The sequence below is a fragment of the Engystomops pustulosus genome, chromosome 2 (genome assembly GCF_040894005.1).
Source record: "Engystomops pustulosus chromosome 2, aEngPut4.maternal, whole genome shotgun sequence".
Classification (NCBI taxonomy): Eukaryota; Metazoa; Chordata; class Amphibia; order Anura; family Leptodactylidae; genus Engystomops; species Engystomops pustulosus.
In genome coordinates this window covers 139,762,389-139,774,459 of record NC_092412.1, presented here as the reverse complement: position 1 = coordinate 139,774,459, position 12,071 = coordinate 139,762,389, and the positions used below count along the sequence as shown (strand labels likewise).

General features: G+C 38.1%; 1 protein-coding gene across 1 annotated transcript; it reads left to right on the top strand.

Moving 5' to 3' along the window:
* The first annotated feature begins 2,224 nt into the window (after window positions 1-2,224).
* Window positions 2,225-8,722, top strand: LOC140118599 (gap junction alpha-4 protein-like). The gene is made up of 2 exons (XM_072136715.1): window positions 2,225-2,380; window positions 6,670-8,722. The coding sequence occupies exon 2, from the start codon at window positions 6,686-6,688 to the stop codon at window positions 7,742-7,744; it is 1,059 nt and encodes a 352-aa protein (XP_071992816.1). The 5' UTR covers window positions 2,225-2,380; window positions 6,670-6,685; the 3' UTR covers window positions 7,745-8,722.
* The last annotated feature ends 3,349 nt before the right edge of the window (window positions 8,723-12,071 follow it).

Sequence of the window (12,071 nt, the reverse complement as noted above, 5' to 3'; positions counted from 1 at the left end):
TTGCGTTTCCATTTTTCACTCACCCTTTTAAAATTCCATAATTTTTTTACATTTTTCCATGTAAAAAGCAGTAGGTGGAATTGTTTTCTTTAACAAAATGTCTTTCCTAGCGACAGTATTAAATATTCCATACCTTGTACTAGGAGGCTGAAAAAAATGTGAAGAATTTGGAAAAAAAACCCCACAATTTTCTTTTTGGACCTGTTTTTCCGGCTTTCACTGCGCGCTGCAAATTAGGGGGATGCCAAATTTAAACCAAGTTTTATTATGTTTTCTTTTCTGAGACCAATAACTTTTTATACTTTTCTGTAAGTAGATTTTAAAGTGTCATTTTTACGGTATTCCATGATGTTTACATTAATATAATTTTGGGGACTATATGATCCTTTGAATGCTTTATATTCAAATTTTAATGTGTCGCAAAATGGGAAAAAATGGGGTTTCGGACATTTGGGTGCTATTTTCCATTACAGGGTTTGGAAAAATCCATTTTAAAATATTTAAATATCAGGACTTTTGGGAAATATAATAGAAGGACTCCCTGTCTGCCGGCCAAACTGCAGTGCTCACGCAGTAATCATGATCCTTGCTGGTGCAATTTGGGGCGCGGCTACGGCGTGATAAGGGGTGTGGCTAATGGGGGGTGCCATTTTGTCCCTCTTTCTCTTCCAGAAATGTTGACATTAACATGCCAAACTCAAACAGGCACATGCACACACACATTCAGACATGTCTGCACTTTATGTTAATTGACTTACACACCCACACATACAGTGAAGTCTGTTAGGCATCCGGTCTTCTCAGGAGAGATGTGGATCCAGCTTGCAGGTAGCATGAAGGCAGAGGGTTACACAGGAAGCTCTCCTTCCAATTCCTGTGTCATCGGTGCCAAGCACACTCTCCTGTTTTGCTCCGCCCCCTCCTCTCACTGCTGGCTACTTTAGGAGAAAAGAGAGAAAAGAGGGAGCTGCAGGCAGTGTTAAAAATGGCCCTGCACACAGCAAACAGGGAGCCCGGAGCTCAGGTCAGCTGACTCGGACCCCCTCCACCAGCGGGACCAGCATGACAGGAGCACCCTACTTCTTTCCTGCATCTGACTCAGGGGGCCCGCTCTCCCTGATGGCCCGGTCGAGAATGGATATCCTACAACGGCAATCGTTAAACCCCTGGTTATAAGAATTATCCCTGGTTTCCCTGTCTTCCGGCTGGTGGCTGGTCTTTGGTTCGGAATGTACAGTAAGTGAAATTAGTACCAACATTACTAGAAAATGCAGACAACCTTTACAATACCTTCTGACAGTAATCCCCCCCCCCCCCGGGGTCGCTGAACTACATACACAAGGCAGACTTGACTTACTGACACTACAGATATAATGCTACACATGCTCAGAGCTGTCACACATGCTTGAAGGTTAGTAAGAGTCTAAGGACTGTTTAGACACATTACACATAGTCCCGCATCATACAGTACTGGGAATAGGGACAGTGGCCATCCGGAAACTGAATGCAGCGCAGCTTCAGTGCCCTTGTTTGTTTACGGGCCACGGACCGGAGAGATGGCAGCAGAGGATGCCGGGAGATACCACAAAGGTAAGTACACAATGTATTTTTACGGTCTCTGACAACCTTTTTAAGCTTCTTATGCCCTCTTTGTTAAGAAAAAAAAAGTTTTAAAATTATGCAAATGAGCCTGAGTGGCTCATTTGCATTATTTTAAACCCATTTAAAAAAAAAAATCAGGGCATGAGAAGCTAAGAGAAAAGTTGATCCTCCTAGAAGGGGCACACACCAGTATGTCAGTGGGCTAGGTTTACAATCCTTCATCCTGGTGGTACATTTCCTTTAACAAATTCTCCCTTCTCCCCTCTCTACTAATGATAGATACTCCCCACAATAATCGAAGCATATTGCAGAGGTTCTTTTATTCCATTCTACTATTTATTTATGCTAAGTACGGTGTCCAATAAAAACATTTACAGCAAAATTCACAGCATTAAAAGACTATTGATCTAATTGTATCTAATATTTACCCCAAATTTCTATATACAGTCTACAGAGCAGCTTTCTTGCCTTTAACATGTTAAAAACAATCTTCCAAACATAGAATGACAAGTTCTCATCTATGAACAGCCCTAATATCCTGCACCTCCTCTTGACCGTCCCATGGTTTCCTATTTTCCCTCTGGGAACTTTTCTTTTTTAAACAAGGGCATAGTCTGTCTAGCTCTCTTATCACACAGTCACTGGTACTGAAAACCTCATATGGCTCTATCAAGAAAGACTTGCACTGCCACTGGTTCCAGGAGATTTCCTCGGCATGCAGGAGCACGTGGTAAAGTCACTATCATCTTATAGGTAGAGACTAACCTCTGATTATAAGGTAGGTTTACAAATGAATTATATTTTGTTCTAGACACTTCACAATAGAAAAATCTGCTATTTTAAGCAAAAAACATTAAGCATTTCCTTTGTTTGCAAGATTAACTTTTTATATTTTCCTTTTATGCGTATTAAAAAAAATTGCAATAACAATTACCTCACAAAAATGCAATGTTTTGTACATTGTCTAACTCCATACATACAAAAAGGGTGGAATGATGAACTTCTCAGTATAACATAAGTAGAGGCAGATATTTATTTACATTCTGAAATAGTTTTTTTATTCTTGTTACATCCACATTTTCCTAATAAAGCAATATTTCATTTGACTTTTGAGTGTTAATGGAATTGTGCAACTACTAGAACAACATAGAGTTATTCCACAGCTAAAAGAGCTAACACAACACACATTTACATCATGCAAGAATGCATCCATATGTTTAACAGGAGAACTAGATAAGAAGATTTTGGGGAAAACATAAGTCTGGTCCCTTGTTTTATTTTCTTTTTTATTTTCTTTATTTTTTTTTTGCATGTGTATAGTTGGTTCTGTGTGTGAAATGCAGAAAAAGAACTATGGGAACATTTCAACAAATAATGCATGCCAGAATTTTCACATTTAACATGTTAAACAATAGATCGTTGCTACATTTTAGTATTATTTACTCATAATGAATTGCATTCTTTTTCATTTTTTTTCATTTTCACATCATGGTATGCCTGACCAGCTCATATACACCAGATTTATCAATTAGCATTTTTTTAAAAGTTGTTAAAATGTTAACAATTTCACTTCAGCAGTGGGGTGAGTAAAAAAGTATGGCAATTTATAAGAAGAGTGCAATACTTGAATTTGCCAATTTATAGAAACAATGGGGCTGTCTGCACCAGAATTTTAGAGTAATTTGTGCCAAAATCTGACTGAAATGCCTTTTATTATTAACCCCTTCCCGCCGCGGCCCTTTTTCGATTTTGCGTTTTCATTTTTCACTCCCCACATTCAAAAATCTGTAACTTTTTTATTTTTCCATGTACAGAGCTGTGTGATGGCTTATTTTCTGCGTAACAAATTACACTTCAAAACGGTGGTATTTAATATTTCATGCCATGTACCGGGAAGCGGGAAAAAAATTCCAAATGCAGTGAAATTGGTAAAAAAAACGCATTTGTGCCGTATTCTTGTGGGCTTGGATTTTACGGATTTCACTGTGCACCCCAAATGACATGTCTACTTTATTCTTTGGGTCAGTACGATTACGGGGATACCAAATTTGTATAGGTTTTATAATGTTTTCATACATTTAAAAAAATTAAAACCTCCTGTACAAATTTTTTTGGGGGAATTTTGCCATCTTCTGGGGCTAATAACTTTTTCATACTTTGGTGTATGGAGCTGTGGGTGGTGTTGTTTTTTGCGGATTTTGATGACGTTTACAATGTTATCATTTTTAGGACTGTACGACCTTTTGATCACTTTTTATAGAATTTTTAAAAAATTTTTAAATGGCAAAAAAGTGCCATTTTCGACTTTGGGCGCGATTTTCCGTTACAGGGTTAAACGCAGTGAAAAACCGTTATCATATTTTGATATATCGGGCATTTTCGGATGCGGCAATACCTAATGTGTTTATGATTTTTACTGTTTATTTATATCAATTCTAGGGAAAGGGGGGTGATTTGAATTTTTAGGTTTTTTTATTATAATTTTTTTATTTTAACTTTTTTTTTATTTTTACTATTTTTCAGACTCCCTAGGGTACTTTAACCCTAGGTTGTCTGATCGATCCTATCATATACTGCCATACTACAGTATGGCAGTATATGGGGATTTTACTACTCATACATTACCATGTGCTGATGAATGCACATGGTAATGAATGGGTTAACCCGAAGTAGCTTCGGGTCTTCGTGAGACCCAAAGTTACCATGGCGACGGATCGCCGATCCCCGATGACGTCACGGGGAGCGACGATCCACGGAAAGATGGCGGCGCATGCGCGGGTGTTACCGGTAAGCCTTTGCTGCAATATGCAGCAAAGACTTACCGGCTATGGAGAGGGCTCGGCCCGCGAGCCCTCGCCATGTACCGGGAACCGACATGTGACGTACTATTACGTCACATGTCGGTAAGGGGTTAATAAGTTTTTTAGGTGGTTTATTGGAAATTTTTCGACTTGTATGGAAAAGGGGTGTGTCCTCTGAAAATGGGGCCTAGACCCAAAGCAAAAAGTCAGTGAGCCAAAAAATTATTAATTTGGACATTAAACTAGAGCAACTAGTGCCAAGTGCACCTTAACAATATTAAATGACTCCATATTTATCACCCAGCATCAGACACAGTGTTAAATCTAGCTAAGCAGAAGAGTGGTCTCATCTGCACAAAAGCGCATTTTCTGAATGGTTTACATTCACTGGATGGATCAAGAATTGTCAAGTTCAGACCGACTGAATAATGCCATCATGTTATCACAGAAGTGATTTGACTGTTTCACCATCTTCTTTGGCGAAACTGAATTACAACTTACTACATGCCCCCATAAGGGAAGAGCATTTCTGCTTGTAATAGTGAAATAGATGCAGAAGTACACGAATACATCCACCCAGTCATGGTTAATCATGGTTAATCAGCTCAATGCACATTTCCTTAAACCTCGTATCTTTAAGTATTTCTTTTTTCAGATTAATCATACATTGTAAGAAAGACATCATTCTGTATCCATATGCAAACTATGTTTGTTCAATGTTAACGCAATGGACGAAGTATATCACCAATATATTCTTTGTTGGAAAATGTTTAGAGGTTATGACTACTTAGACAACAAAACCCAATGCCAGAAACTGATATTTAATTGATATTAATATTTTACTGTCAGCACCATCTCTGTTTTGTATACACAACCATTCACATACAAACTCTATGAGAATAGGGATTTTATGAAAATAGTTTGCAAAAACATGGAAATAATTTTTTAGGTATATAGTGATCAAAAAGTTTCAAAAAGTGTTCATCTTATTATGAAACTGTATTCTTGTGAATATAAGTAATTTTGGGCGATTTTTCTAGGTGTTTGGGAACATAACCCCAAGTTTGTGAAAATAAGGGCTGGATAGGAGAAGCAAAACAAATTCCTTGCGTTTTTTGATGTAGAAAAATCGGTATTAAAAGTTCCTAGAATTTTGACTCCTATGCATGTCAAGAAGAGATTAAAAATGCAACATGACCTATATTTGTGAATCAAAGCAAAAGGTACCATTGATGAATGATGAATGGACACAATAGAGGGCATTTATTATTTGTGTTGCAAGGTACATTTTTTGGCTCATTAAACTGTGATTTTCAGACCGAAAGTGAAAAGTGAATTCCACATTCATTTAGGTCAAAGAGAAATTGGTAGAGTTGCTTTTGATTGGTCTTACTTTGCGTCAAAATTTGGCCCAAAAGTGTCAGAGAAACTAGAAGAGCGAGAAAAGTGTCGGCCCAAATTGAGCAACAAATGGTGTGAGTGTCGGAAAAGAAGCAGCAACAAAATGAAAAAAAGCTGCCAAAAATATTCTATAATAAGCGACTCCCATCTGCATCAAAACTGAATGTGATTTCTTGAACTAGATTTATTTTTAGAATCTACCCTGTTTCCCCAAAAATAAGGCCAGTAAATAGCATTGTGCAATTTTTTTCAAGCTTAGAAATATAAGCCCTCTCTTGAAAACAAGTCCTGTGGCAATCAGTGCTATAGCAACCCCCTTGGATGTTTCAACATACAAACACTGGCTCCCAGTCTTCAATCATTCTTGAATTCAGTGGGGGAATCCTCAGTATTGAGCTGTTTTATATTACTATATAGTCAATTGGGAGAAAGCCATTCCAAATCCTTAATTCAAATAGGTAAGAAGGGTTTTCCACTATAATCCCACTATCCTATAGGTAGATCATCAATATCATTATAGCGACAACCCCCTTTAAGATTATGAAATACAGTTGTAACTAGCACATAACTACAAATTACTAAGGCTGAATATAGGAAAGAAAGGAAATTCCCCTTCCCAATTCACACATTTACATTTACTTTGTACAAGAATATTATTGTGTATTGTAAGTTATTGTAGGTAGCAATCATTGCTTTCGTTCTCTCAAAACAATAACATTTTTGTTTATAGGCTGATACTACAGCTCAGCCTTAGTTTCGGGGTATTTTGTTAAATTAATGTATTAAAATATTGCTTTAGATGTATGTGTGATGTGTACGTTACAGTGGAAAATAAATAAATAGAATAAATCATTTTATTTTACAGGGAAGGACTGGACATAATGGGGGACTGGGAATTTCTTGAAAAGTTGCTGGATCAGGTGCAAGAACATTCCACTGGCTTTGGGAAGGTCTGGCTGATATTGCTGTTTATCTTCCGCATCTTGATCCTTGGTCTTGCTGGAGAATCTGTTTGGGGAGATGAACAATCAGATTTTGTGTGTAATACAGAACAACCTGGCTGTCCAAATGTCTGTTATGACAAAGCCTTTCCAATATCCCATGTCCGATTCTGGGTGCTTCAATTTCTTTTTGTTAGCACACCTACATTATTTTACCTGGCCCATGTGATCTATCTATCTAGAAAAGAGGAGAAACTCAAACTAAAAGAGGAGGAGCTAAGAGCTATAAGTGACAAAGATCATCAAGTAGACCAAGCCATAGCAGTGATAGAGAAGAAACGGCTAAAAATCTGCATTCAAGAAGATGGCCGAATCAAAATCAGGGGGGCACTGATGTATACGTATGTTACAAGTGTCATTTTTAAAAGTATTTTTGAAGCTGGCTTTCTGCTTGGTCAGTGGTATCTTTATGGTTTTATTATGCCTGCAGTGTATGTATGTGAACGAAAACCATGTCCGCACAAAGTGGATTGTTTTGTGTCTAGACCTATGGAGAAAACTATTTTTATTATGTTTATGTTAGTGGTGTCGCTTATTTCTCTTGTACTCAACCTTCTAGAACTCATTCATCTAGTCTTTAAGAGTATGCTTCATACCTTACGAAAATACTCCCCTTACAATTCCAACCCAAGATTCCCAAAAGAAGAGGATGTCTACCCTGATAAATGTCCTGAAACGGCTACTGCACCTTTTAATGACAAATCTTACATGTATCTTCCAATGAGCGAAAACATTTCCTATCCAGCATACAAAATTCAAAATGAGGACAACTGGGCCAACTTCAACACAGAGAAACAGATAGCAATGCATGTTGGGAAACAAGCTAATCTGGAACATTATAACAGTAGTTTCACTCCTGTACCAACCAGTTCCCATGCTGTAGTAGAGAAACAACCAAGCAGAGCCAGTAGTTCAGCTTCTAAGAAACAATATGTATGAGAACATATGTTTCCTATCACTGCTTTTGATATTACCTTATTGACATTTTCCAAGACCATGGCCCAACAAAATATTTGTTCATAAATACTTGGTTAAATAATAACTTAAATACTGTAAAATATAAAGACTTTATATAAATGTGAAAAACAACAATAATCAAGTATGTAATGAGCAGGGCATGTTTAAGTGCCTTCAGGCTCGTTTTTACGCATGCTGACCCTATTACAAGATGGATGTGTTTCAGAAATAGCACACTGTATCTACAGTTTATGACCTTTAATGTGAGTGACATGAGTAAATATGTGATTTGCACAGACTTTTGATATTGTTTTGCAATCCACAAGTACTGGTTGATACTATGTATGAACCTTTCAAAAACTGTAATAATGAAAAATGTTTGATTGTGTCATACAGGATGATTAGACCATGATGCCCATAGTCAGGATCAGCTTACAGAATGTGCACTTACAAAATATGATTTTAAAGCATGTATAGCAAAAAAAAAAAACATTAGATATTCACCTTCCAAATGTTTACAGTAATCCCTCAATCCCCTGCCACTGCCAAGAGATGCCCACTCAGCCAATTAAAACTGGCCACAGGGTTTATCTCTACGTAATGGCCAACAGGGTTTGGATTTGGAGTGGTGCGGATTGATTAGGTCAATAATTTTTGGGGGGGTTTTCTATCCCATATATCTTTAAAAAAAATTTTCCTACCCAAATCCTTTCAATATAACCCAACTGTAAGATGGCAGAAGTTGTTGATATGAACTGTTAGTGCCCATGGTCTCAATCTGTGGAAGATGTGTTTAATTTTTTCTTTACTTTCAAATCCCCATTTTTTGGGGGGGATTTGCTTAAGTAGTTTAAGGAGAGTTCATTCTAGATACAAGATTTTGTTATGCACTTATTTTCTAAAGTTGTGTGATTTCCATGTCATAATAGTAAAAATTGTGACATCTTTATGACACTTTCAATGTGTATGTTTTTTCTAGTTTTATATTTAAAAATAAAGTAAAAACTTTGATAAAATGTAACAAATGTATTTTCTTTAAAAAAACAAAAAGTGGTTCAGCTTCCAAAAGCATTTGCAGAATTAAGTTTAATTTTCAAATTACTGTAGTAAGATACATATATTTTATATCTGGTGTGATACATAGCCAGCTACTGTATCAATCAAAATATTTTTTACTGTTTGACTTTACAATGTGAAACTGGACAACCCATGTTGCCCAAATTTGATTTTGATAGTATTAAGTAATCACAAATTAAGGAATTTCAAAACCAGTATTAAAATTATAATTGTTTTATGTTGGGCCAAGGGGCTCAATATTATCGTGAGATCCGCACTACTGTTTAATGATAGCTGATACTTTTAGTTTTTTTTCCATAAATAGGCATACTGTTCAACCATGCAACCATGACAGAATAAGTACATTCTCACTGTATAGCAGTATATTTCTCTGCACAGCAATAATACCATTGCTTTTATAGTTACACTGTAATAAGATGAAATCACTGAGGTTGTGAAATGTGATAAAAACAGTAGGCTTCCCATGAGGTTAAACGGTATGATAGGAAATAGAAATGAATGGTAATATATTATTCTATTATGTCCATATATGTTTTATATTTGAGTTTTTAAAAAAAATATATTTTGGGAGAGGGGCAATTATACATTAACATAACTTATGAGAGTATTTTAAACGGATAAGTGTAGGATTTGAAATATATTGTTTCAATCTTCCCTAAACAGTGAAACCTTTTCACAATAAGTTAAAAATAATTTAAAAAATTCTAATTCAATTAAAAAAAACCTGTTGTGGTTAAAATAATGTAGTTTAAAGTTGGAGGAGCTTAGAAAATCGATTTCCTGGGTCATAAAGAAATGTATATACTCAAGGACACACAAGGAGAATATCTATAGTTATTTCAACCTTTACTGAATCCCACCAAAAACAGTTTTTTGGACTTAAAGAGGACCTGTCACCTATAAAAACGGCACTAGGAGCTGCTTACTAAAGTAAGCAGCTCCTAGTGCTAAAATAGACGCAGCAGTGTTACACAGCTAGCATCAGGGGCATTGCTAGGGTGCTAAAAGATCCGGGGCACAAGCCCCAATGCATGTCTATCGCACTTTCAGTAATACCCCCTCCTGTACATAACCCTCTCACATTTGGTTGTGCCAATAACAACGTTACTGAGGGTATATACAGATACAAAAAGACTTGTAGGAGAAATCCCTACATGTTACATGCAGTGACTGCTGGTGACATGTCCACTTCACTATTAAGCATCACCATGGGGGTCATTTACTAAAGGCCCAATTCACGTTTTTGCGACGGGTTAGCCAGATTTTTCGGTTTTGCACCGATTTTACCTGTTTTGCCCAGGGACTTCAGCACACGCGATCAGATTGTCGGCCGATTGTCGCACCGATCGGCGCCGGCATGCACGCAACGGAAATCGGGGGCGTGGCCGTACGAAAACCCGACGGATTCAGAGAAACCGCCGCATTTAAAAAAAAAAAAAAAGTGCCGCTGGACACACACTTACCTTCACCCGGCAATGGATCGTGAAGCGGACCTCGGCGGACTTCAGCGCAGCAGCGACACCTGCTGGACGTCGGAGGAACTGCCTTAGTGAATCCCGGCCGGACCCGAATCCACCGCAGAGAACGCGCCACTAGATCGAGAATGGACCGGGTAAGTAAATCTGCCCCCATGTCTCCTTCCTGTGGTGTTCACCACACAGACATCTTATGTCCTTCATTGTCACAATATCTTGGTTCTCTGAAGGCGCGTTCACATGTTGCCATTAAAAATGCATCGCAATCCGTTTTGAGGTGTTTTTTTTTATTTTAAGTGAACAACATTTGTGGAACAGGTTTCCCCTTCAAACTCAAATTCACCCGTTCAGATCAGGTTTTTCACCTGTTAAATTAACAAAACTGCACCTAAAACCACCTCACAGCTGATTGTAACTGCAACGTGTGAACACACCCTGACAGTGTTATCTTGCTGCTGCCCTAAGGCCCCTTCCACACTAGCGTTGCATTTCACGTCAGGGTGCAATGCGTGAAAAACTGATGTTTTTGGCTGCGTTTTTGTTCCATTTTTCCTTGGAGTAATTAGCGTTTTTGCGTTTTTCACGCGCGTGTTGTTAGCGGTTTTTTTTGCGTTTTCGGCGCATTTTTCACGCGCGAGTCAATGGGAGACTCGAGCATTTTTCAAAGGGACCATGGTTTGGGATTAAAATGTGTTATTTAATTGAAAAATAATGTCTTCTGATAAGTTGCAAACATCTGCGATCTATTCTTCACTGTTCCCCGTGTATATTATCTCCCGACAAGTTAGCAGATGTGAAGAACAGTGAAGAATAGAATAAAAACAGTGAACACAGTGAACACAGGATCATTTAAGAGAAAAACACAGTGCAGAACACAGTGCAGAATAGATTACAGATGTTCGGCACATCTGCTTACTTGTCGGGAGATACGCGCGGAACGGTGCGCCCAAAATAGCATGTGAAGAACAATATATATGTGTGTGAAGAACAAATTGCAGATGTTTAAATACATCTGCAATGTGTTCTTCACACATATATATTGTTCTTCACATGCTATTTTGGGCGCACCGTTCCGCGCGTATCTCCCGACAAGTAAGCAGATGTGCCGAACATCTGTAATCTATTCTGCACTGTGTTCTGCACTGTGTTTTTCTCTTAAATGATCCTGTGTTCACTGTGTTCACTGTGTTCACTGTTTTTATTCTATTCTTCACTGTTCTTCATTGTGTTTTTTTAATTAAATGATCGTTCGCGAGCAGGGGAAATACTGTTATTCTGGTCACCTAGCAACCCTTACGTTTAAAACGCATTGCACTCGCATTGCACTTGTAATGATTGCGAGTGCAATGCGTTCTTGATGCATCTCCATAGACTTGAATGGGGCGTGAAAAACGCACGTGACTCGCAAAAGTAGAGCATGCTGCGATTTTGACGCGCGTGAAAACGAACGCAAGCACGCGCGTGAAAAACAACGCTAATGAAGAAAGACCCATTGAATACAATGGGACAGAGTGCAATGCAAGTTCTGCGCGTCAAATGCACGCGCAGAACTCGCGCGTGAAAAACGCCAGTGTGGAAGGGGCTTAACACTCTCCCAAAGAGGACGCGCCCACACATTTGCATCTAAACAAATACAAGACACCAGGCGCTCGTTATCCATCACATAACCATCACTGGAAACTTATATGTGAGCAAACTGAGGCCCGTCCTACTGCCACATGTGAACACGCCCCAAGAAATGTCCTCACAATCCCACA

What these genes read in the sequence shown, in the direction of transcription:
- LOC140118599 (XM_072136715.1), top strand. Translation starts at nt 6,686, where the DNA reads ATGGGGGACTGGGAATTTCTTGAAAAGTTGCTGGATCAGGTGCAAGAA.